Source organism: Peromyscus leucopus, chromosome 16_21 (genome assembly GCF_004664715.2).
Source record: "Peromyscus leucopus breed LL Stock chromosome 16_21, UCI_PerLeu_2.1, whole genome shotgun sequence".
NCBI lineage: Eukaryota > Metazoa > Chordata > Mammalia > Rodentia > Cricetidae > Peromyscus > Peromyscus leucopus.
Window position 1 is genome coordinate 58,599,514 of NC_051084.1, and position 27,166 is coordinate 58,626,679.

Consider the following 27,166-nt stretch of genomic DNA (forward strand, 5'->3'; position numbering starts at 1 on the left):
AGATGTGAGCCCTCGGCTTCTGCTCCACATGTCAAGTCTGCTGCCTGCTGCCACAATTGACTCCTATCCCTCTGGAATCTTAAGCCCAAGAGGGTTAGGGAGAGTGTAACACCGAGAATCCTGCTTATTGCCAGTTTTAGCATCTCTCCTACCCCAGGCCAAGGCTATGTTTTATTCTGCTTACATAAGTCCAATATAGTATTGCTAATATTAATCCACAGCAAGCCAAATCATTCCAACTGTTTCACTGAGTTCAAACCCAGTGAACCCGATGGCTTGTAATCAGACTATCTTCTCTTTCAGCGGTCTTTTCTTTTCTTTTTTCTTTTTGTTTTTTCTGTGGCAGGGTTTCTCCGTGCAGTTTTGCAGCCTCTCCTGAAACTCTCTCTGTAGACCAAGCTGGCCTCGAACTCACAAAGACTCATCTGGCTCTGCCTCCCGAGTGCTGGGATTAAAAAGGCGAAGAATGCCACCACCGCCCAGCTCAGCTCCTGTTGACTCTTTATCATAGTAGGAGGGGAAAGGGAGGGCTCTGGGATCCTTATCAGAATATTCAACCACCCCTCAATCATTTATATGCGATTCTGCCCTACTTGCAGCTGGTCTTGGGGAGGGCCTAGAGGATATAGGTATGGGGAAATGAAAGGAGGCAGTTCCATGCTAGGCTGCCGTGGAGAATCCATCATCCGTGCTGGGTGAAGATCTCCCTGTGTGGCTACTCTGAGGTCAACTATGCTCCCATAGCCCTTACATTACTCTGTAAGTTTAAGTCTAACAAGCTCACTGGTTCCCCTGGGTGAACTTTGGTGGCATTTGTACCCGAGTTTGTCTTTGGGACCTTAGGAGAAGAAATAGACTTGACATAAGTTTCGCCCAGGGAAGGAATCCTAACAGCACACAGTTTCTTGCTGAAGTGACAGCCCTTTAATATTTCGCCTCTTGATCACTTTTCCTCTTCCTAGATGGGTTTATTGCCTGGTTTTAACTCTCCCATTGGTAGCATATCCACGTGACTTGACTCTTTTGTCTCATCTATCTGTATATGACGCTATCAATACCACTGAATGTGTTCGGGGTTAAATGAGCGAATAGTTAATGCCAGAGTAACCATCCAGCCCCAGCATGTCACTTACTAGGTTACTACTTTTCCCTGAAAGGTAAGACGCCCCATTTCATTCCAAGCGTATCTCTGGGTTCTAGAACACCGTTTCCAAACCTGCCGATGCACAAACATGGGATCCATCTATGCATATACCCAACAGTACTTTAATTTGAGCATTTCCGGTGTTGTGTAGGCAAAAGCAAAGGCCGGGAAACAAATGATTAAGTCGCCTCCTGGCAGAAAGGCTTCCATTTCCAGGTTTTCCAGCGACAATCACGCCTCAAGAGTGAGGAGGAACCTCGCCCAGGCTAGCGCCAGACGGCTTCTGGAAATCACCTTGGGACAGAGGCCGCTCCGCCCCACCCCACGCCCAACCCCCGCCGCACGCAGGCAGCTCCGCGCATGCGCAGCGCCCGCCGCTCCGTCCTCCCGGAAGTCGCGGCTCTTTCCGCCCCGCCCCTTGCCGGCTGGGGCGGAGCGTGCGGCGGGCCGGGCGAGGAGGCGGGACACGTCGGCGCTGCCACGGCCGCCGCCGCCCCTCCTCCGGTTCCAGCCGCCGCCGCCGCCGCCGCCACCACCGCTTCCTGGGCCGAGTCCGTCCCGCGGCCCCAGCGGCGCCAGGTGCCTTCGCCCGCCCGGGCTCCGCCAGCGCCGTCTCCGCCCGCGTCCCGGCCCGGCCCGGCCGCCGCGCCGCCGCCGCCGACATGGCGACCCGCTCCTGCCGGGAGAAGGCTCAGAAGCTGAACGAGCAGCACCAGCTCATCCTGTCCAAACTGCTGCGGGAGGAGGACAACAAGTACTGCGCCGACTGCGAGGCCAAAGGTAGCGCGCGGCTTGGTGGCCGCTCGGCCCCGGGGGCCTCCCGCGGCCGTGACCTTCCCACCCTCCGCGGCGGCGGCGCCTCCTTCTCCTCCTCCGCGCCGGCCCTGACCGGAGGGCGAGCGGCCGCTTTTTCGAGCCTCCGGCTCGGACGGAGGTCGCGCCGGCGGCGGCCTCAGCCAGCCTCCGGCTTCCCGAGCCGGCGGCGTCGCCGCGATGCTTGCCACCGCCTCGGGGCGCCGGCTGGGTGGTGGTGCTGCTGCTGCTGAGGGCTGGGGGAGCCCTCCTGCCTCAGCCTCAGCTGCTCCGTGGGGTGGAGCCGCCCTGAGGTCCCTGTCCCCTTCGCGACCCTCCCGCGTGACTACGGCCTTCCTTTCTCCCAGGTGGAGCCCTACCTGCCTGCCCACCTGACAGCTTTTGCACAGGGCGTTTGCTTCTTCTTTTTTTTTGGGGGGGGGGCGGAGAGAAAAAAAAGGACGGTGTCTGGAAATTTCACTGTCCAACCTAATCGGGAAAGGCTCTCCATTATCTGTATGTATTATGTGTAACATAGACACACATCTGTTTACTCTGGATGTTACAGTGAAGAGGAGTTGGATTGCTTGTGTCGCGTGGAAAGTGGGCTGTGTTCATGAAGAGAGTTGAGTCGTTAGATCCTCCCAGACGACCCATTGGAGACTATGTGGACGCTGGTCTGTCTGCTTTGTAAACGGGGAAGGTGCATTTTAACGATACAGAGATGAGGAAAAAACAACAAAACAAAAACCACCACCAACACTAATTTTAGTTCAGTTGGAGGGCTTCTGCTCGAGCCTTTGAAATAGATACACTATTTTTAGCGGATATGTTTTGTTTGGAGATGTGATTTATTTTTAATGTCTTGTAAGTAATATCGTGGAGAGGCATGTTGCAGATTAAAAAAGCTAAGCCTCATATGTAGTTAGGAAACTATTATAAGTACATTTATTTGATTATTCTCTGTGAAATAGGTAGTTGCTCGAAGCAGAGATTGTCTTTGGGAATGCTGCTTAAGATTTCTGCATTATTCAACATACTTTTCTTGAGGTTTTACAGTTTTCTCTCAACACTGCAAGAGAGTCCATTGTAGGCTGGGTGGCGGTTGAGTAAATTGAGTCTCATAGCGTCAACATTATCTCTCTGTCATAAAAGCTACTGGCTTACTGGAAGAGAATCACTTATACCTACTTTAATTAGAAATTTTATGAAGCACTTTTCAATATTATAGTAACTTGACTGAGTCAGCTGTATAGTTATCCTATGTAATCGTTAGGCAAGACATTTAAAAGAAAAGGCATGCCTGATTTTTGTGGTAACATTGCTTGCTTGATGATACTTGGTTCTGAATATGATTATTTGGAAACACTGTTCTGTATTGAAGCTCAGTTACTTACTTGTCTTTTTACTCCTAAAACACTCAAAAGTGGGTTTTCAGAAACTAAAAAAAAGAAAAAAAGAAAGGGGCTAGAGTTAGTGTACATTTTATCATCTTGAGTCAGAGCATAGTTAAGATGCTGGTAAACGTGAAAGCTGTTCTTAAAGTAAGTGATTCAGGGCTGGAGAGAGGGCTGTTAGTTAAGAACACTGGCTGCTCTTCCAGAGGACCTGGGTTGGATTCCCATTGCCCACATGGCAGCTCACTCTGTAACTCCAGTTACAGGGGATCCTGTGCCCTCTTCTGGTCCCTGTAGCCAGCAGGCATGCAGGTGGTGCACAGACACATGAAGACCCATACTCATTTTTAAAAAAATTAACTAAGTCAGTAATTTCCTTTTGTATATAGGAGTAATTTCAAAATTTCTAAGTTCTTTCTTCAAAACAGTATTGCAGAAAATCAGATTTTCACTAAATGTTTTTCATTTACTGTTTTTGCGAGGTGGAAGGAAAACAGTCATATTCTTTAATTAGGTTAAGAAGTTTTGCTTCTGAAGAGTAGGCAACATTTGTTTTTATCATTGTTGAGTAACTACTGAAGTCAATCCATATATGTTAAATGAACAGCTTTATATTTTGGTCTTGTTTCATTACACACACACACACACACACACACACACACACACACGCACACTCTTTTTTCGTGAGAAGTGGAGAAAGTGGGATAGACTTGTATCAAGAGCTCAAGGGTGCAACTTGAAGGTCATGAAATCTGTTGTCATGATTTAGAAAGATTATTATTTTTTTCTACTAAATCTAGAATAATGCCAAAACATTTTCGTAAATTATTTCATTGTTTTATCTTGATAGTTCAGGAAATATTCATAGGTACAGCCATTTCTTATCTTAATTAGGCTCGATATTATAGGTGTGTGTGTGTGTGTGTGTGTGTGTGTGCATGTGCGTGCGCGCGCTGATGGGTGCACTGTAGGATCAGACACCAGTGATTTCTACATGGTAGGCAAGTATTTTACCACTGCTACATCTCTGGCTCCCCCCCTCCCCTTTTTGTAATGGGTTATATGTAGTCCTGGTTGACCTGAGTCTCATGATTTTCCTGTCTGCCTCCTGAGAATGCATTGCTACACACCATGTAACTTTAAATATATTTTTGTAAAGTTTTTGTGCCTTTGTTATGGGTGAGTTAATTATGGCATATTCTTATAGTAGAATTCTTGGCTTTTTGTATGATTTTTGAATCTGTTGTTATATATGCCAATAACTATAATAAATGTAGGTTGTTAAGTTCTGATTAAGTGTACTCATGAAAGACATGAGGATCTTATAGATCAGTTAGGTTCCATTCTGTATATCTGTATTTTGTATCGATGTTCCCCTCACTGAATAGTAATTGCATTGAACTTTTACTCTGTCTTAAAACTATTTCCTAGTTAATTCTGCTTTCTTATTTTTAAAGACCTTTCCCCATTATTCTTTGAGAACATGTACCTAAACTAAAGCTTAGGGTTAATGGTTGCCCTGTTCTGTTGCCTCCTGATAATTAGCAGAGGCATTTGGATTTTGACATTTTGTTAGTCACTAGCTTGTATTTCCTGTACTGACAGTATTGGTAAGGCAGGAGAACATGATGGCGCAGGTGCTGGCCTGCCCTTCGTTCCTGCTCTTGACTGTTCTTCAATGCATTGTACAACTGGCGAGTAAGAACTGCCAGGTGGAGCTGCACATTTCTGGCTGTCTTTGTGACTCTGTAGGAGTTTAAAAGCTGTTCTCCTGGTTAGTAATTGATGGCAGTATGGGGCAGTGGGGATCTGAAGTTCCCTTTGTCATCTTAAATTTAGTTTCAGAATTTAAAACTTCATCCATAAGTAATACTGGTTTTTGATTTTTTTAAAATACATTAAAATTGGAATGAAAGTTATTCTCTTGCTCAGTAGAAAGTTAGAGGGCAGTCAAGAGGCTCAGGCTTTTGAACCCTGTAGTTTTGTTCAGACTTTGTAGTATCCAGAGGGTAAACTACTTGTGTAGATCAAACACTTCTTTATCTCACATGTCTTAAGGACAGGTAAGCACTGGAGGTTTGGGGGCAGAAACATTTGTAAGACTGAAAAGAGTGTGTTTAATGGAGACTGCATATTCAAAAATGAATAATTCTGAAAGTGTGCTAAGTGTAAGACTAGCAGCTTAGAAATAACTGTTTTCTTTTCTAGCTCTTTCCCTGGGCCTTGACGTTTGCACATTGGCTCTTCATGACTCCTAGAGTGTTGCCTTCATGCCTTTGCACATACTAGTCCTGGTCCTGGCCCTGATCCACCTCTGAGCCTTCTGCCTTTTTTTTTTCTTTCCCTTGCTCAGCTTCTACTCATCTTTACATTTTGCTTAAATGTCCTTTCCAGGGAAACAGTTCCCCTTCATCCTCCCAGACTGAGTTATGCTTTCATTTATACATTTGAGACGTTGCTCTGAATCTTCCTTACCACAATTATAATTAGAACAATTCTGAAGTAATGATCGGGCACTCCATATTTCTGTTGAATTATAGCTTTGAAGGAGAAGAGATCTTGTTTGTCTTGCTCAGAGTAGTTTCTTCAGCCCTAAGCGCAGTGAATGACATTTGGTAGGTAAATGGTACTTGGCAAATACCTTTTGGTTGTATGAATGAATAGAAGAATGAACATGGAGTCAGTGGCAGGAAACTGGGTGTCTGAATGAGAGTACATCTGTAAAAGGGAGTGGCATTTGTGGTAACCCTGCTAATCACAGGAATCTTGTGAGTTAAGGTACAGCGTGCTTTCACTAGGTAGAGCAGGACTTAGAGGACACATCTATGTGTATACGAAGGGTACGGTATATGAAAGGTTGAAGTGGTTCCTGTATGTCATTTTATTTTGGTGAGCTGTCTTTAAATATGACCATATTTGATAGTGGCAAATCAGGAAGAATCAGGATGATAGAAACGGTCGGGGTGATGTTTACTGAGTGGTGATGTTTACTAATAGGCAAAGGACGAGGGTAAGGGCAGTTCATGTAATGCCAGTGGAGGAGCCAGGGTGTGGAGCAGGAAACAGAGCCACTGTATCTACTTTTTGTCAGGGCCTTAAGAAATCATTGGAAAAACTGCAGGAAGTCAAACTCAGGAGTCATTTCTGGACTTTCACTTGCAAGACCACACATCTGCCAGTGTTGCTGTTGCCTGGTTGCCGGGGCTGCTTTTCCCTGTCACAGCTGGTGATAGGCGGGAGGACTGAGACACTGTCTGTTAGACATTTGTCAGTTGTCTCTGATGTGGGGTATGGCTGTGCTGCACTGGTGCTTTTCATGTGCATGGACTTGGCAGAATCTAATCTGTACCGACACCTTGCCTTTTGGGGAGTCTTTTCTCTTTCTAATCTCTTCAGAAAGTAGAAACAGCTGAGCTTGTTTGCTTCCAAGAGCCAGTCCCAAGAGTTAATGGAGGGGGGTGCAGTTAGAGAACATGTTTTTGTGTATTTGTTATTTTATACTTATTGGAGAAAACTCTTCTAGAGGAATTTTACTGAAAAGTAAAATTTACCCTGAGGAGCTGATGTTTATGCTTACAGAATTAGTTTATATACACAGAGGTGTGTGATTATAATTCACTTAAAAAAGTTGTCAACCTGAAAGTGTCCTCTTAGTTGATCTGTTGTCCTTAGTGTTCTGCTGATCCTGAGGCTCTCTCCGATGATCATGTGCAGATCCCTCCCTCATCCCAGAGCTGGAGTGGAAACCACTGTTCTCTCTCTGACATATTATTTTAAAATTTGAACTGTATTTTTTGTCTCTTAAAATTTATTTACAATATTCTTTTTTTAAAATTTTTTAATTTTTTTTTGATTTTTCGAGACAGGGTTTCTTTGTGTAGCTTTGCACCTTTCCTGGAACTCATTTGGTAGCCCAGGCTGGCCTCGAACTCACAGAAATCCACCTGGCTCTGCCTCCCGAGTGCCGGGATTAAAGGTGTGCGCCACCACCACCCGGCTTGCAATATTCTTTATTGTTAGACTTCATCAATGGAGAATTACATTCTGGTAGTTCTGTAAAACGCACACATATATACTATCATAAATATTTATTTACATACACATTCTCTCACAAAGACACTCTAACATTCTTACATACACACTTTCTCACACACACTCACACATTCTCGCATTCTTAAACAATACTTCTCTCACATACACACTTACACGAATTCTCTCATTTACATACAGTCTTACAGAATCACATTCTCTCTCTCCCCTGGAGGATTTGAGCCCTTCACAAACACCAGTATAATTCAGTCCGGTTCAAAGAATTGGAGCCCTAGTTGTCCCTAAGGCTGTAGCATTTGGTGTTCTAATTATGTAAGTCACACACTCAGGCTTGCTCCCCTTTCTGTGAATGGTACCTCTACTAGTGATATTTTGCTGAATAGAATCCAGCCATTTTTTTTCTTAGTTTTCAGTTTTCCCAGTGATGACCAAAGTAATTTAGAGGGTGTTTTATTTAAGTGGTAATTATCAGAAAAGTTGACTACAGGGCAGTAAAAGTAATCACTGTAAAGAGTTTATTTAACAGATACAAGTTTGCTGGTAGGTCAGGTAAGTGTTTTCTGAGCTATATTACTATATTCTGCTGCAGTCACCAAATATTTGAGGTTTGATACTTTAAAGAAAAGAGTACATAGCTTGAGAGGCTGTGGGGAGGGCCCCCTTATCTGTATCAAGTGTGTATGAGATATGTAGGGCGAGATCACCTAGACAGGAAGCCAGAGAGTGGGAGGATTTAGGTTTGCTTTTATTATAACAACTCAGGCTTACAGGAACTAATAAGAGCTGGTGAGAACTGCCTTTGAAGTGGAGTACTCCGAGTGAACTAATCACCTACTATAAGGGTTCATTTCTCTTGTGTGTGTGCATGAGTATGGGGCAGCCAGAGGTCAACCTCGGGTGTCATTCTTCAGGAGCCATCTGCTTTGTTTTTTTGAGACTGAGATCTGGGGCTTGCAGATTTGGATAGGCAAAGTGAGCTGTAGGGATTCACCTGTCTGCACCTCCTTGGTGCTAAATAAGCACACACCACTATACTAGCTTTTACATGTGTGCTTGAGATTAAATTCAGGTTATTGTGTTTGTGTGGGTGAGCTACCTCCACAGCTCAGAGGGTTCATGTCTTAAAGGGTTCACCATCTCTCACATCATTACACTGAGGACTAAGCTTTCAGAACGAATTCTTGATGGTCCTACTACATCCAAACTGTAGCACGCCATTATGGAGATTAAGCACCATACTAAATACTGCTGTTCCTGCAAAAAAATTTTTTTAAGTGTGGTCCATAAGCTAGTTAAAGATGTTAGTAGTCATGAAACTCTTATGTCAACTATGATAGACAGGCAGATTCATGAAATGTTTAGAGGTGAGTTAGTTCCAGTGTAAAGTTTAAAAAATTGCATATATATTGTACTAATTGGAGATACTGTATATATTTTAGTTATATTACTTAATTCTCAAATCTGCCTTTTGAGGTGCTCCTTTCATCCTATTTACTGATGAGGAAATAGTCTAGATCCTAAATAGCTTTACCAATACTGTATAGCCAAGAAGTGGCAGAGCCAGGGAAGGGACTTTTTGTTGTTGTTATTAAAAAAGGTTTAGGTGACTACTATATTTCATATCCTTTTTTACAATCTGGGAATCAAAGTAGGGAGTAGGTGCATGGAGCTCTAAAGGATCTACTAATCTGCTGGTATGCAGAAAAGTTGCCTGATTGCAAAACCTGGATTTGGGGATGGTCTCACTATGTGAAGTAGAGTCTTGCATTGCTCCCAAAATGTTTGCATAAAAACATGACTTTTGCTGAGTGCCCCCTCCCCCCCCGTAGTTTTTTATTTGCATATGTAAAGAGAGTGTCTCCTTGGCTAGATCTGGTGATGTCTAGTGAGTAAGTCTGATAGGCAGTAGTTCTCACGTGTTTTTAGAACCCACGGTTACAAACAATAATTGTGTCCAGAGTAATCCCAGTGGAAGAAAACTCCTTGTTTCTGATTGCCTGTGTAGTTTTTCCTTAAATGCCCTTTGCTGATTGTGCTAGCCATCCTTTTTCTGTAATAAATCATAGCAGCATCAAATAGAACTCAGTGTTGAACTCTAGCAAATTGCCAAATCTGAGGGTGATCTTAGAGACCTCTCAACATAATTGGTAATGTATGCGTTCCAGTATATATCATACAAGACGTGTTGAAATCTTGGCATATCGTGTCTGGCTCTAGAGACAGGTTTGTTAGGAAGAGTACAGTCCGAAGGCTCAGGATAGTAGAAATGTGAACAACAGTCAGGATTTAGACCCAGGAGACAGGCCCTCATGTCTGTGCTCTTAACCTTGTAAGTGATGGAATGATGGATAAACCACACTTTTGTTGTTGAAAATTTGTAGGAGATGTAAGAGATTATTGAAATGACTGTCATCATCAGAAATTATTTCTCCGATTATTGCCAAAGTAGAAAATGTCTTCATTTTCATGTTTATCTTCCTACTTAGTAGTAGAACTGCCATAACTTTAAAATAGAAGTTTAGCCAACTTGGCCTTTTGTTTGATCGTGGTCTTTACTTTATAAATTGTTTTAACTGGTAGACAAATGCCTGTCTCCTTTTTTGTTGTCCTTATGACTTGTTTTTGCAGTTATGTTTTTCAGTTAAGTACTTGTCATGTCCCTGGACTTTGTATCCTTACAGTGTGATAGAGTTGAAAGAGCACTTGTCTAAGTTAAATTGGCAAAGCTAGATTTGAATTCAGACTTTGCCTTTGTCTTCGTAGTGACCACTTGTCCTGTCCTCTTTTATCCTCATGGAGAATACTTACTTCTGCTCCTCTGTGGTCTCCGTTCTTCCCTGAAACTACACCTTGTGTAATTAAAACATTCTTGAAGGCTTACATTAATTAAAGTTGAAGCCATGACCAAACTTTTGTACTTAAAAAAAAGACAGGGTCTCATGTTGCCCAGATTAGAGCTAACTTAGTCTGTGTCTTTATACTGTGTGAGTGTGGGGGTGTGTGAGTGTGCATGTGGGTGCGGCCGTGTATGCATGTGTGTACACGCACTTGAGAGTGAGAGACAGGGAGGATGGGGGGTGGAGGGTGATGAGGCCAGACAGAGGTGGATATCTTCTGTCTTCTTTAATAGCTTTTCATCTAGTTTTTGGGGCAGGGTATCTCTGAATCTGGGGCTTGCCAGGTGGTTAGACTAGCTGGCTGGCTCAAGCCACAGAGACACTCTAGTCTACCTCCCCAGCACTGGAATCTCAGGCAGCTCTGCCCTGGCTTCTACCTCCCCAGGACTGGAATCTCAGGCAGCTCTGCCCTGGCTTTTTATGTGGCTGTTGGGGATCTGAACTCATCATTCGAGCATGGCAAGCACTTTCTCTGACTGAGCCACCTCTCTAGCCCTATGTGTAAAACTTAATTTTCACTGAAAATTTGGGTTTTGCTGAGTAAACTTACCTTGTATTAAATCATTTAAAGCTGTATCATAAAACTTGCAGGGATATTATAAATTGAAGAGTTTCACCGCCCCCACCCTGCGCCCCCCCTTTTGAAACCATTTTACTATAATGCTTTCTTGGAGTGGTTAGGGTTCAACAGTCTCCACTTCTTTCAATTGTCTAATAAATCCAACCCCTTTCCTTTAAAATTTTTTAATTAAAAAAATTTTTTTTCCTTGGTTTTTCGAAATAGGGTTTCTCCTGTGAAACAGCTCTGACTGTCCCGGAACTCACGTTGTAGACCAGGCTGGCCTTGAACTCACAGAGATCTGCCTGCCTCTGCTTCCCAAGTGCTAGGACTAAAGGCATGCGTCACCATGCCTGGCTAAACAAAAATGTTTTAAGTGATTGTTTTTACTTTTTGTATATGAATTCTTTGCCTACATGTAAGTGCACCACATGCACACAGTGTTTATAGAGGTCAGAAGAGGAGGTCAGCTCTGCTGAACTTGGAGTTATAGACAGTTGTGAGCTATATGGGTGCTAGGAACTGAACCCAGTCTTCTGCAGGAGTACCAAGTGTATTTGAGCCATCTCTCTAGTTCCTTAATTATTATTTTAATGGCACAAACTTAGTCTGAAGGTATACATTTAGATGAAAAGGTAACTATTTTTGTTTCTTTATGTAGGTGTGTGTGGTGTATGTATGTTAAATGTGCAGGTATCTGCATCTGTGTGGACACAGAAGCCACTTGAGACAGGGTTTCTCACTGAACTGGAGGCTTGCTATTTATATTTAGGCTGGGCTGGTTGGCCAGCAGGGTTCCGGGATCTGTTTGTTTGTCCTGAAGTTTCAAGCATACAGCTATGCCCAGCTTTTTATGTGGGTGCTGGGCTTTTGAGCTCAGGTCCCCTTGTTTGCCAAGCAAGAATCCTTACTGAGCCATCTTCCTAGGCTCCTGAAAAACACCCCCTTTAAAATTAGTATTGTGTTGTGTGTGTATGTACCTGTGTACGCATGTGCTGTGGCAGTGTGTTGTGCGGAGGTCAGAGGATGTTGTTTCTCCTTCCACTGCCTGTGTCTTGAAATTGAACTCAGGTCATTGACTTTGGTGGCTAGTGCCTTTGTTCTCTGAGTCATCTTTCTGGCCTTGCAAGACCTCTTTTTACTCTTCAATTTAAAGAAAGCATCTATAGGTTAATGTGTATTTATCAATATCAATATTTTCTTCTTGAAATATTCGAGCTCTGTTTAACTATCATAGCATTTAGCTGCAATATTAGAGAATTTATTTAGAATTTAATTTCATTTACGCTTTAAAATATTATTTCACATAAACTTTAAAAAAGCTGTTTGAATCTTGTGCTAGCATTATGTTCACATATGTTGAATGGTAAATGTGAGGATTTTGAGAGCTGCAAGGGAAGAGAATTACAAACTTTGTAGCAAACTTCCATAGTCTGTTCTTTCTACCCACTCATCTAATTTTTAGTCTCCATTTTACAAGAGATCCAGGTGGTTGCTTTAGGGGTGATTGATGACAGAACTTCAGAGGTCTGATCTTGATCTTCTGCAGAGTGCATAATTCAAAGACCAGTGATGAGCTCAGATCCCAGATTAAAAAGAAACAAGGATTCTGTGGGAAATCATACTCAGGATAATTTTTTCTTCTGATACAGGAAAATCCATAAAAATTAGAGTTTAGTTTTGATGTGTTTAGTTCATATATTTGTGCTCCTGAAAATTACTTGTGGTTGTATCAGAAAACTAGCAGAGCACGTTTATTGATATAAAGTGGTCACTGATATACCCATTTCCTATTAGTTATAGAAAATATTTCTACAAATTATGGGGCTTGAAGCAATGTAGTGTATCCTGTTATAGTTCTGAAGGTCAAGTCTAAATTAAAAGCAAGTGTTGGTGGCCCTTTGTTCTATCTGGAAGATTTAGGAGAAATTCTAAAAATTAATTTCCTTTTTCTTGCTTTTTTGGCACATGGCCTCTCCCACCTTCAAAGACATCAGCAGCCATCTTCAATCCCCTCCTTCATTTTCTTACATCGTTACACCTTTTAGAACCCTTATGATTATATTTGGCTTATGTAGATAATCCAGGATAATACTGTCATCACAGTGTCCTTAAGTCATTAACAGGGATGATAGAGATTAGTACATGGGCATCTTTGCAGGTCATTATTTTGGCCCAAACAAATGGATTAATGGTAAAAAAAAAAAAAAAAATGTATACTGAACTTAATTTTTTAAATTTACTTTTTGATCTGGGGATTTTGTTCTGTTGCCAAGGTTGGATTTGAATTTGTGGTCATTCTTCCTTCAGGTCTTCCAATTATTGTATTACAGGCATATACCATGGCACCTGCTTTTGGACTTAGATTTTATAAAGGTTCTCCTTTAAATGTATGTAAAATGGCACAGGACAGTGATGAATAAAGTTAAAACCAATCATTCTTACCACAATCACTTAAAAAGTATATGCATTGAGAAAGTTATTTCACACTATCTTTGCAGTGTGCATATTTATGTAGAAACCCCAAAGAATTTATCAAAAAAAGAACCATTAGAACCAAGAATTGAGTTTATTCAAGTTGTAAGAATCAAAATGAATAGAGAGAAATTAATTGTATATACTAGCAACACATATTTTGAAGTTGAAAAATTTCTGTTGATGGTGATATAAAGGATAAAAATCTCAGGATGTATTTAATACAATATGTTCAAGGCTTGTACTCTGAAAATGTAAGGGGTTGTTGAGGAAGAATAAACAGATACACACCATGTACATGGGTTAGAAAACTTGTGTTTTGAGAATGACAGTTCTAATCTCTAGAGCCAACATGATCATCCTACTCAAAAAATCATAGTCTTTTTTTCCCTTTGTTTTAGGATTTAACAAATTAATTCTAAAAACATTTAATGAAATATAAATAACCCTCCTCATAAATACCAAAAAATATTTTGGAAGTAAAAAACTCTTGGAGGTCTGACCTCCTAGGTGTTATCAAGATGAGATATTGGTGTCAGGCTAGACATAGGTAAGTGATAATCTGGAAGTATACTTACTGTGCTCTGTTAACAGAAATGACAAGGTAACTCAGTGGGGAAAAAGATAATCTTTTCACATACTAGCAACAGAATGTACTTTGACCTTTATAACATAATAAAATTTAAAATGGATCATAAAACAAAATTTGAGACCCAAAACTACAAAACTTTTAGAAGTGAATATAAGAGAAAATCTTTGGGACCTTAATATAAGCAAAGATACTTTGAATAGGATACAAACATATGTTCTATAAAGACAAAAGTGTGAAAATGGATTTCATTAAAATTAAAAACTTGCCAGGCGGTGGTGGCGCACGCCTTTAATCCCAGCATTTGGGAGGCAGAGGCAGGTGGATCTCTGTGAGTTTGAGGCCAGCCTGGGCTACAGAATGAGTTCCAGGAAAGGTGCAAAGCTATACAGAGAAACCCTGTATTAACCCTCTCCCCCCCAAAAAAAATTAAAAACTTTTTCAAAAGAAAAAAAGGCAAGGCAGACCTGGAGAAAACATAGTATCTGATAAGAATTTTTGCTTTGAATATGTAAAGAAATACTGCAACTTATTAAGAAGAAGTAAAAATTTGAAAAATTTATAGAAGTTTTATCATAATAGCGAACCACTAGAAGTAATTCAGATGTCCATTATTTGTTGAATGGATAAAGAAAACACCATGGGGCCAGGCATAGGCATGGCTTTGGTTCTAGTACCAGGAGGCAGAGACAGGTAGATCTTTGTGAGTTTGAGGTCAGCCTGGTAACATAGTGAGATTCAGTCGCAAAACAAAACAAAACCCCACAACTACCACCACACCACCACTAGCACCAGCAACCATCAGGAAACCTGAGAAAAACACACAAACAAAAAAGAAAATGCTGTATCCATAAAATGGAATAGTACTTTGCACTACAAAGAAATGACCAGTCATCCAACCAGTCCTAAAACCATTATGCTTAGTGAAGGAATCCTTAAACAAAGAACTTCAAAATAATGTATGGTTTCAATTCTGTAGCACTCTAAAATTTTAGAACACACACAAAGTAGATCAATGGAGGCCAGGCATTTTAAAAACTAAAATACATGTATATATACATTTTTTTCCATTTGGTGATGTTAGTAGTTATTAAAGATTTTACAGCAATTTCTTAAGTACTTTGTGAATTTGTAATCTATATTATACTCCTAAAATGGTTTTGTTTGTTCATGTAAATGAATCTGATGAGTAAAGATTTTGCAAATTGTTCTTGTTCCTGTTTTTTCTTATTGTTAAAATTTTGCATGTATGGGTGTTTTTTGCCTGCATGTATGTTTGTGCACCACATGTGTGCAGTACCTGCAAAAGCCAGAGGAGGGCATTGGATCCCCTGGAACTGGAGTTACCTGTACTGTGGTGTACTGGGAATCTAACCAGTGCTCTTTCTTAACTGCTGAGCCATCTCTTCAGCACCTAACCTGGAAAAGTCCTTGATTGGTCCCCCCCATCAATTAAAATATTAATGAGTATTAAACAAGCAAACCAAAAACACATGGAAAGCAGTGGTTTAACTTTTTTTTTGCTTTTAGGCAGGGTCTCTTGTAGCCCAGGTTGCCCTTGAGCTTTCCACAGAGTTGAGGATGCCTTTGAGCTCTTTATTCTCCTGCTTCAGCTTCCCAAGTGTCGTGGGATTAAAGGTGTGTGTATATCACTGTGTCTGACTTGTTTTTCTTGGAGGGTTGTGTTATTCACCACATACAGCTCTTAATTTGATTATAGCATCTTTGTGTAATATGATTTTTTTTTGTGTGCTCTAGTTGTGTTTTGTTAGGCGGTATGATGATATATGTGACGGCAAAAGTACAGCCTATAGGTAAGATTGTCCTTATTAATGAAAAGACACTATTTACATACTGTCAACTCCAAGGGGCCATGGATCTGTACAACTTTTTGATTCTGTGTTACTAGAATTTTTGGTGTGAGTTGAAGGCTGACTTCCCAGGACTTAGAAATCACTATTTTCCAGAAATTCGAAACATGAGAAGTCAACCTGGTACTTTAGTGTAGAGTCCTGCATCTTTGAGCTTCTCTTCTGGATTAGTATGCTGCTTGAAGACAGGACTATTCTTATTTTTATCCTTGACTGTTCTGGAAAGCAGATCATGTGTTTCATAACCATGTACTTTCTATAGCCTGTTTAATATACCAGTGTCTTAGGGAGTTTGAAAAACAAAATTAGTTCGTAATGTGTTGTATATGCAAAGAATCCTTCTATTGTAGATTTGTAAAGATTCCTTTATTTTCATGGCTATTTTGCCAAAGTGAATTATTGCTTTGTTAATAGGCAACTGGGCATTGGATCAAAGGCTTTCCCTTTGATTTGTGACTATCTTAACTCTAATGTGGCTGAGTAATAAGGCTGTTTTTGAAAACCAGCTGTGTTTAAACCCTTCAGAGGAATGAGATCTTGGGGCAAATTGTTTTGCTCCTGACTTGGTTAGAGGAGGATGATACAGAGACTCATAGTTCACTGGGGTAGATATATCTCAGAGCAGCAACTAGCTGTAAAAGAACTAAATAGTAAATAACTAAGTGTGTGTGTGTGTGTGTGTGTGTGTGTATGTATATATATACATATATGTGTGTGTATATTAATATTATGATATAAAATACTTGTTTTGAATCATTCTCACCTAGCTGAGCTTTAGTTTTTTTGTAGATCATGAATATTCACATTCAGACTATATTTATAATTCATACCAAATAAGGATCATGAGATGCACAGCATATCAGTGGCATTTTTATAAATATGTGCCCCCTGAGAGTATTTTAAAGGCAGATTGTAATTATTCTTTATATTAAACCCAGATAATTGGAATTAAAACTTCTCAAGGGACCCGTTCATAGAAGGTGGCTTTCAAATTTTGTGAGGTTTACCTCTCCCTCCGTATCCGCCTCTCACTCTTGTAGTGTCACCACCCTCTCAAAGCTAAAAAAGAATACAAATAAGATAAAAAATAAACAAAAGGGGGAAAAAACCCCCTCAAGTTTGCTCTTCCGTCTTTCCTGCCTCTCCATTGCCTCTTCATCTTAGTGGCATTGGGAACTGCTGTGTATCATGCAGTAGACCCTTTCGTCCAAACAGCTTTACTTGCAAATGTTCATTGTGTTATTAGTTGTTGATCAGGTTCAAGGCCTCTGTGTTGCTGTGCCATCAATACTGCACCCCCACTGATATTCCTCTCTGATATCCTGCTGTTGCCCTGTTGTCATGGAGATCCTGTGGCTATGGTTCCTCAGGATCAGTGCCTTCACACACTCCAGCAGGTCATAGATTGGGTAGATGTTGGGGGAGTGCTATCTCCACTACCTGGATGTGTGCTTGAGTGGTAGCTGATTGGTCTGGGTCTCTGGGACCACTCCTCTCAGGTGAGGGGCAGAGTCAGTTCTCTCAGGCTCATGGTGAGGAGTGGGGCGAACTTTACCCAGCACTCCTATTAGGGGCAGGGCCAGCGTTCTCGTGCGGTCCGGGTGGGACCCCAGGCATCTGTATTCCTGCGGTGGGGCTCAGTCAAATTCTTAAAGGAATGCAGGAGAAACTTCTCATGCCTCCTGCAGAAGCCGGGGAAAAGGAACCATTCTGAAGTTATGTACTCCAGAACACTCAGTTCTTGATGTTTGTTTTTAGGAGAAACTTTTAACCGAACCTAAATTAATTGTACTGAGGAAAAAAAAAATTCCAACTCCACCCTTGTAACCATACCGGTCTCACCACTGATGGGGTGTGGAAACCCCGCAGAGTACTTGTGAAGTACACAGTGGAGAGACAGACAGACAGACAGCTTGAAGGACTGAGACAGTCATAAGACTGGAGTTCCCTCTTCCCCCACACCACATTACCAAAGACCTATTTTCAGCAATTCTTTGTACCAGTCATTAAAAAAAGTGAAATGAGAAAAGAAGTTGAGGTACTTGGAAAATGTAGTAATATTACAGGTGTTTGTGAATATAATATTTATACAATATTTCAAGCGAATATGCTTAAAACACATGTATAACTTAACACACAAAGGACTGAATTATAGTGGTCAAGTGGAATAAACTTATCCAATATGTACTAAATTCTTTTACTTTAAAAAGGTCTTACAGAAGAGGATATCAGTCCCAGTTAATACCATAACCAAGTGTGTCTTGGTTTTATTTTTGACATGCTGGAGAATGAACCTAGGACTTTTGCTCATGGTAAGCGGGGGCACTGAGCTATACTCCGAGCTCAGGAACTGAATTTTTAAGGTCACTCCCATTTAGTTGAAGGTTAATTTTTGGTGGCCCTTGACTGTCATATTAAGGATATTTTTCTAATTTAATTTAACTATATATATATTTTGGATAAAGGATCTCACTATGCAATCTTGGCTGGTCTAGAACTTCCTATGTAGACCAGGCTGTCCTTGAAGTCTTAGATATCACCTACCCTTACCCCCTGGACCCTGGGATCAAAGGCATATGCCAACACACCCAGCAGGCTGCTTTTAGAGTGACTACTTCATTTGATTAGTGACATAAATGTGCATGCCCTCTGAAAATATTTAAGGGAGGTTTTAATTGCTCTTTTTTAAGCCTAGGGTTAGGATTGCTTTATCAAGTCAAATGATATGAAAAAAGTTGAGAGGTTGTACTCGTCAACATTCAGAAAGATGTAGAGACACACCAGGTACATGAGATACACTTTTGAGGATAGAGTGTGTGTGTGTGTGTGTGTGTGTGTGTGTGTGTGTGTGTGTGTGTGTGTTTAAACAAAGCACAATTAGGGGAAATAGAATATGTGCTGAGTGTTAGATTACACTGAAATGTTTTGTTATGTGTGTTCTCTTGGTTTGCCTTAACTGTTGACTTGACTGTGGTGGTTGGTCTTTGTCAACTTGGCACAAATCTAGACATATCTAGGAAGAGCGCATTTTAACTGAGAAAACACCTCCATCAGATAGCCTGTAGGCAAGTCTATAGGGTATTTTCCTGATTAATGTTTGAGGTGGGAAGGTCCAACTCACTGGGGGTGGTGCCACCCCTGGGCATATGGTCCTAGGTTGTATAAGAAAGCTGAATGGGGAGCAAGCCAGTAAGCAGTGTTCCTCCAAAGCTTCTGCTTAATTGGTGCTTTGAGTGCCTATCCTGACTTCCTTCAGTGACAGACTGTGAAGTGCAAGTGTAAGATGAAATAGATGCTATTTTCCCCCAAGTTGCTCTTGATCATGGTGTTTTATCATAGCAATAGAAACCCTAATTCAGACATTGACACAGCTTACAGTAATTGAAATAAATCTTCAATTGAGAAATTAGCTTTATCAGATTGGTCTGTAGACATGTCTGTGTGGGATTATCTTGATTGCCTTAATTAATATAAAAGGGTTCAGCCCACCTTGGGTGGTGCCATTTCCTGGGTGGTACCAGGTGGTCCTGGGCTCGATAAGAAATGTAGCTAAACCTGAGGCTGTGATCGAGCCAGCAAGCAGCATTTCTCCGTGGTTTCTGCTTGAAGTCTTGACTTGATTTCCCTCAGTGATGTACTGTGATCTGGAAATGTTAAGCCAAATAAATCTTCCCCTTCCCTAAGATGTTTTTAGTCAGCGTGTTTTATCATAGCACCAGAAAGAAAACTACAACAGGTAGTAGTGACATTTTGGTCTCTTTTTAGAGATTTATAAAATGCAAGGGATTCTTGATATCTGAGATTAAGATATTTCATATGAGATGAAGAAAATGTAAGAAAATTATTGTTGAGCCAAGGCAGTAGATATGTGGGTGTTCAACTATACTGTATATGTAATATATGAACTTTTATATGTCTTGTGCTGAATCACTTTGTAAATATAGATCAACCATTCTGAACATATTGAGAGTGTAAACATGAAACTCAAAATTTTAAGATACCATTAATTGATTGATAAGAATATGCCTAAGGAGTAATTAATGTTTGCTTTTTGACTCTGTTAAGCCCTAATCATTTTAGGATGCGGTGTTAGGAAAAGTATTATTAGGAAGTACTCTGGTGTTTGTCAGAACACTTTAAATTGTAGTAATTGGTGTTCTTCTAATTTTATTTTGCCATCATCCTCTTTTCAAAGAAGATAACAAAGAGTGTATCATGAAAGTAAACCAGAGCCTCTGTGGCTTATCGCTACTGTGGATTTTGTTCAGGGTTACTTAGAGAAGAACAGCTTTACTTCCTTACCTGTAGATTTTGCATCCATGGGTCTAACCAACTGCAGATAAGATATTTTTTTTAAATGATATGCTAAACATGTATAGACTTTAATTTTCATTATTAGTCTGTAAGCAATGCAGTACAATAAATAACTCTGTGGATGACTTTGTATGTTATGGTGTGTAAGTAATTTAGAAATAATTTGAAGGATACAGGAGACTATGAGAACTGTGTGCAAATACTATGCCATTGCCATTCATAGATTGTAACATCTACTGTGGGGAAGAAGGGAAGTTTAGGATCAGACCCAGGTGGATACATTTCACAGATACTTTCTGAACACTTACTATTAATTATGTAGGGTAGGAGGACTGATGGCTGTGCGAATTGAAGTTGTGTAAGTTAGGTGAATTCTGAGTTCATGACTGTATTTAGAGCTTTACAATAGGCATTTGCTTGCACTCTTTACCACCCCCCCCCACTCCCTCTCCTCTTTCACACTCCTCCTCCTCTTCTTTTTTGGACAGTCTCTTTACATAAACCAGGCTGGGGCTTGAAACTTTCACTGTCCCTGCCTCTGTCTCTCAAGTGATGGTATTACATGAGTGTGTCACCATGCATTTTTTTTCTTTTTTTAATTAGAAGGCGAGAGTCTTGGCCCACTTGATTTCAGTATTTGAACATCTTTTTTCTGTATGCATTCTCTCCCATCTCAATCTCATCTAGTGTCTTGGTTTTGGCTGTCATGCTTGCCTTCAGCCTGTGACTCCCAGGAATGCACCTGTAGGCAACAAGACCCCTCCAGAAACTCTGAGTTGCTGCCTACTGGCTTCCTCCCCATGACTTTCTCAGCCTGCTTTCTTGTAGCGCCTAGGATTACCACCACCCAGGGGTGACAACACTCACAATGGGCTGAGCGCTCCTACATCAGTCACTAATTAAGGAAATATCTTACATGCTTGTCTGCAGCCTGACCTTTTGGGGGCATTTTCTCAGTTGAGGTTCCCTCTTCTCAGATGACTCTAGCTTTTGCCAAGTTGACATAAAAATAACTAGTACAGAGTTCTTAACTATGGAGGAACCAAATGGAGTTTTTAGGTTTCTCTCCGTCTTCCAGATACAGAACGCACATCAGCAGTAGAATGCAGTAGAGACTCAAGCAGACCAGCAGTATTGTTCATGGCATTTGCCTTAGTAGTTGCATCACAATGAGTGGAACACTCACAGCTTGGCCTGGAAAGAACATTCCTTAGAGAGCTGTTTAAAAATGAAGCCTCCTCTGTTATCAGATGAAAAAGATGAATCAGTTTGTGAGGAATCCGACTGTTCTGAAATATGAGGGAACAATTAGGAGATGATGTCATTAGCTGAGAAAAAGGCATACTGTAGGAAATTTAAGGTTATTCTCTGCACTGAATATTTGCTATTGGTAAGTATTTTCAAATACTCTAAAGGTTTTTTAGGTAATCTGTCCCTGACTTCTGGGTGTTTCCTTTTTAACTTTTATGCTTATAAACATCCATGATATCAAAAGCTTTATGTGTATGCCTAAGTATTTTTAGAGAATAAAATCTAAAGTGTATGTTAATGTGTAACACATTTAAAACTTTGATCTGTATTGGCTTGAGTGATGGGACCAGCTAATATTCCCATCACTAGTATGTCAGCTGGCCTGCACCCAGTCTATTACAAGGTTTTCATATTTTTAATAAGATTCTTTGATTTGATTGTGGAAATGATTATTTTGCTAATATTTTCATCATAGTTTTATGATTGAAAATTTTAGTATGCTTACTGGTCATTTCTGTTCTGTTATGATCTGTCCTTCAGTTTGGTAGGGAGAGGGCTTCATAACTCTGTTCATAATTTTGTCTTGGTTATTCAGTCAAACCAAGAGAATATAAAACTCTAGACAGCATTTGTTTCTCTGGGCATGGTAGACTAACCATCCAGCCCTGCATTCTACCCGTTTTAGGCTATGAGTGGGAAGCAGTGGTGTATTGGAAACGTGTTTGGTGACTGATCTCTATTATAGTTATGGAATTGGATGACGTTTAGAGTTAGAGGAACCTGTGGCGGTATCTAGTCCGGTGTCTTCATCTTAGATAGATGAAGAGATTTACTTTTGCTGGCTTGCTCCAAACTGTGGAGTAGTGAGGCTACATGGGAGCTAACTCAAACATCAGGTGAGCTTTTGTTAGGTCACAGATTAACATGCTCCATGTAGCCCTTGTAGAAAAGTTAAATCAGCTTGAAGAGGTTTTTCATTTTCTTTAGATCTATTTAGGTTCTTCAGTGTTCATTGAACACAGTGAGAAAGGGGGTAAATTTTAAGTTGATATCCCAATCAAACTACATTTAAATAATGGCAGCATTTGAAAATGGCAGTCATTTTGTTAAAATATGAATCTGACAATAATGGAAAATCTTTCAAAATTTGATTCCTGTTTGCTGATGGCTGCACTGTCAACAAAGCAGATAGTTAGCTCATGAAATAAACTTGTAAATAGTGGAGAACATAAAAGAATTTAGGAGTGGGCATTTAGCTCAGTGATAGAGCACTATTTGCCTAGCATGCACAAAGACCTGGGCTCAATCCTCAGAAATAAACAAACCCCCAAAACAACAGAAAAGGAAACGTATTCATAAACTCTGTATGATCAAGAGAGAAATTTTACAAAAAGTGGTAGAACACTGTGAAGGGGTAAAGAAAAAAAAAAGACTGCAATGTACTTGCTTTCACACTTGAAGTTTTTCAAATTGTTTTTTTTAAGTTAACATATGAAGTAATAGATTTCATTATGACCTTTCCACACACTTAAGTCATTACACCTTTTCCCCGCCTCATTAATTCCTTTCCCATATCTTCATCACACCTGCCCTCTTAATAGGTCCCTTTCTCTTCCTGAATCACATGAATTCTATTATCCCCAAAACCTTCCATCACTCATTGAGGGTTTCCTTTTGTTTTTCAAGACCTACATGTAGACAGACAGGCACATATACATACATACACATGTAGACACACACTCACATACTTAGTATATGGTAGAAAGCATGCATTTGTGTTTCTGAGCCTGAATTACTTTGCTTAACATAATCTCTGGTTCTATTCATTTTCCTACAAGTCATGATTTCATTTTTGTTATGGCAAAAACATTTACATTGTGTCTCTGTAAAACATTTTCTTTATCCATTCATTGCTGGTGAGCATCTAGACTTTTTGCAGTTCTTATGTGAATAGTGCAGCATTAAGTATGGATGTACACACATTTCTGAGGTATACTGACCTAGAGTCTTTGAGTATGTACACAGGACTATAACTGGGTCATATGGTACTTCAATTTGACTTCAATAGTGGCTATGCCAGTTTATGTTTTCTCTATGTTCTAGACCACTTTGAGGAATATTGGTATTAGCTCTTCCTTAATGGTTTGGTAGAATTAGGCAATGAATTCATCTAGTTTGGAGTCTTTGTAGGGAGATATTTAAAATTACTCCTTCAAACTTATTGCTTGTTAAGAATCTGTCTTTTATTTAATAAATATTCTGTTTATTAATATGTATGTGTTATTTCACATGTATGTGTATGTATTATGTGTTTAAGTCAGAGGATAACTGTAGGGATCAGGTCTCTTCTTCTACCATATGGATTTTAGGAACTGTACTCAGGTAGCCATGAGCAAACAGACACCTTTACCTGCCAAGCCATTCTGCCAGTCCTTGATTTAATTTTGATTTTAAATCTAGGTCTTATGTCTAGAAATGTATATTCTGTATTTTTGGGTTTTTGGAATTTAGGTCTTCTTCATTTTTTTTTATGAGACAGGGTTTCATAGTATAATCCTGGCTCTCTTGGAACTCTATATGTAGACCAGACTGGCTTTGAACTCATGGAGTGTTCTACCTTGGCTTCCTAAGTATTGGGACTAACCAGAATGTAAGTTTAAAAGTATTTCATAATGGTCATATTGATTTAATTGGAATCTTTTTGATATCTCTATTTTTTGATTCTAATTTTATTAGTTCGCATCTTTTCGTTAATTTGGCAAGGGGCTTAACTTTATTAATTTTTTCAAAGGAGTAATTTTGATTAGTGTGTATTCTTTTAGCTCTCCATTAAATTATTTTCTGTCTTGATCATTATTATTTCTTGTTATCTACTGTTTTTGACAGTAGATATGAAATGAAAAACATTTTCTCGGTTTTTCTAAGACCTTGAAGAGCATCACTAGGTTAGTTATTTGAGTTTTTTTCTCTTTTTTTAAAAATGTAAGCTGTCAGAGCTATCACCTTTCCTCTTACAACTGTATTAGCTGTAGCTTAGGTTCTGGTAAGTTGTGACTTCATTTTCATTCCACATTGTCCTGGCTTTGGGGGTTGCTGATGAGAAAAATCTGATGAATTATTTTTGTAGGTGAGCTGGTGTTTTTCTTTCAGTCATATGTGTGTTTATTTTAAAAGGCAAGGTCTCATGTAGTCTCGGGCTGTCCTGGAAATCACTGTATAGACTAGGCTAGTTTCTGCTTCTTTCTCTGCCTCCCTGAATGTTGGGATTAAAGGTGGGTACCATCACACCTGGCTCTTAACAGTTTTGCAGTATTGTTTTCTTTATATTTTTGACATGTTGACTATAATATGCTTTTCGGAAACTCTTGAGCGCTGCCTAACACTGAACAAAAACAAATTATAGGTTTGATAAGGTTTAAATTTTAAGATAGTCAGGTGAAACAGTTATTTCCTTTTTTAAAACTAGGGCTAGTCTTGCGAACTAAGCTTAATTTCATTTTTCTCTTATACCAACACAGTGATGGCAAAATTCCTTAAATTCTCACTGTAGCTTAACTTCCTTGTAACTGAAAATTTTCCTGTGTTCCACCTGGAACAGATCTCTCTCACCTGCCAGTTCCGCAGCCACTCGGACCCAAATAAACACACACAGGCTTATATTATTTTTAAACTATGGCCATGGCAGGCTTCTTGCCAGCTAGTTCTTATATCTTAAATTAACCTATTTCTATAAACCTATAAGTTGCCATGTAGTCGTGGCTTACTGGTCTGCTGGCATGTTGTTCCTTTGGTGGCGGCTGGCATCTCTCCCTGCCTTCTTCCTATGTCTGTTTTGGATTTCCTGCCTGCTTCTAAGCTGACTTGCCATAGGCCAAGTGGCTTTATTTATCAGCAAATCAGAGCAACACATATTCACAGCATACAGAAAGACATCACTTATCACTTCTTTGCTAAAGCAAACTAACTTAATTAGCTGTAGGAGAATTTGGTATTTGTAGATTCCATTAGTTCACAAAGAACCTTTCACTTAATTTTTCCAATTTTTAAAAATATTTTGAACTTTTATGCATTTATTCCTTCAAAAATTTAAGGAATAGCTATAAAAATCATAGTTCTGAAGTCATCTTTCTATCTACAGTGTTCTTCAGTTGACTGTGGATTGATAGTCCAGGCTCTGTTACCGTTGAGAGGCAGGTTCATTTAATGGTGAAAACTCTAGGTTCAAAGTCTCGGCTCTCCTGCTTTTGGCTCTGATTGTTTTTTCTGCCTTCATATTCTTTTTCTTTTCTGTTCTCCCTTCATTTTCCTATTTCTCCCTTCTTTGGCATATGTTTAAACTCTGAGCTTTAATGACATTTTATCTGTAATGAGTCCTGTATTACAGGGTTTGGAGGAGCTTCTGAAGTAATGTCTGCAAAGAGTTTTGATAGAAGAGTGTTTGGCAAATATAAAAGTAATAAAATGGCCACACACACACACACACACACACACACACACACACACACACACACACACGGTCATTTTATTACTTTATAGGAAGCATTTATGAATTATGTTTGGTTTGGTAAATAATACAGTGGGACAGATTCTAGGGTTAGGCCAGTGCAAGAATACTTTATGGAAGTCTCAAAAAAGGGTACTTAATCATTTTACAAAGTAAAAAGTATCTTTCTGTTCTTGAGAGTAGATATTGTTGGTAAGAGATAATACAGCAGAAGCCTTGCTGTGGTGGTGTGAATGAGAATCTTCCCCCACCCCACTCCCATAGGCTCATATGTTTGAATACTTGGTCTCCAGTTGGTGGAAATGTTTGGGAAGGACTAGGAGGGATATCGGCGTGAGCTGTGAGGTTTCAAAAGCCTACACCATTCCCAGTTAGCACTCTATCTCCCTGCCTGGTTGTTGCCTCAAGATGTACACTTTCAACTACTGCTCCAGCACCTTATTAAAGAAACAGGCAGGCAGGGCATAAATAGAGTGTAGTCTGGCTACATGTGGGGAAAGTGTTGTACAAGCATGACATGTTACAGAAGTACAGAGAAAGTAAAAATCACCAAGATTAGATGTTGGGAGAGGGCTTTTAATTGAAAAGGTGTTTTTTACTTTATTTTTTGAAGAGAGAGAGAATCAGACTTGAATGATAATGGGGCAGAATTATTGCAGGAAGGGAAAGCTCTGGAAAAGATGCATGTTCTTCCAGAGGCAGGTCTGGGTCCCTGGTAGAAATTCACGGGAGAGGATTGACAGAGACTTGTTGCTTCTGGAGAATTATTAGCATAGATGAATTTGCCAAAGCCATAATGACTCGATTAAGCATCTAACTTAATGCTTAATAAATGCTTGTCTAACTTAGAGGCTGAATGGCCAGGATTTAGCAAGGAGGAAATAGAATCATGGAAGGACCTTAAGGAAGCATCAGGAAGAGAGGAATCTAAAACAGAAGGCTCAAGAAAAAGGGAATCTAAAGTGGAGATCTTGTCAGGAAAACCAAATAGATGAGGTAAAGGGGACCATGGTGGTGCATATCCAAGCCAGAAGCTGGTGGTATGCTAGCAGTGTTTCAAATTGTTAAATACACTTTTCCATTTTTTAGCACCTTTTGAAAATTTCATTTTATTTTGGAATTCAGATAATATATGCTCTATGTGGAAAATGATTTGTAATTTATTTTTAAGCTGAGGAAATATTGTTAATATATATGTAAGTAGCCCTTGAAATATGAATTGACATTTGTTAGTTGTTTTGTTTAAGGGATGATAGTTAACTAGAATAAATGCATAAAGTGAACAAAACCAGGTTTCTAGGGAGATCTAACAATTGTCAATAC

The 27,166-nt window shown here is 39.9% G+C and overlaps 1 protein-coding gene across 6 annotated transcripts in view; it reads left to right on the forward strand.

Annotated features, from left to right (window-relative positions):
• The first annotated feature begins 1,582 nt into the window (after positions 1–1,582).
• Positions 1,583–27,166, forward strand: part of Smap1 (small ArfGAP 1) — a 102,017-nt gene continuing 76,433 nt past the window's right edge. For 2 of the 6 annotated variants that reach the window (XM_028867999.2, XM_037199638.1), the window contains exon 1: positions 1,583–1,924. In XM_028867999.2, coding sequence (XP_028723832.1) covers positions 1,807–1,924 — 118 coding nt within the window. In that variant the 5' untranslated portion in view covers positions 1,583–1,806. Of the gene's footprint in view, positions 1,925–21,055; positions 21,479–27,166 lie in introns of those variants that run through there. The other 4 variants (XM_037199639.1, XM_037199641.1, XM_037199640.1 and 1 more) reach the window with 4 other exon arrangements.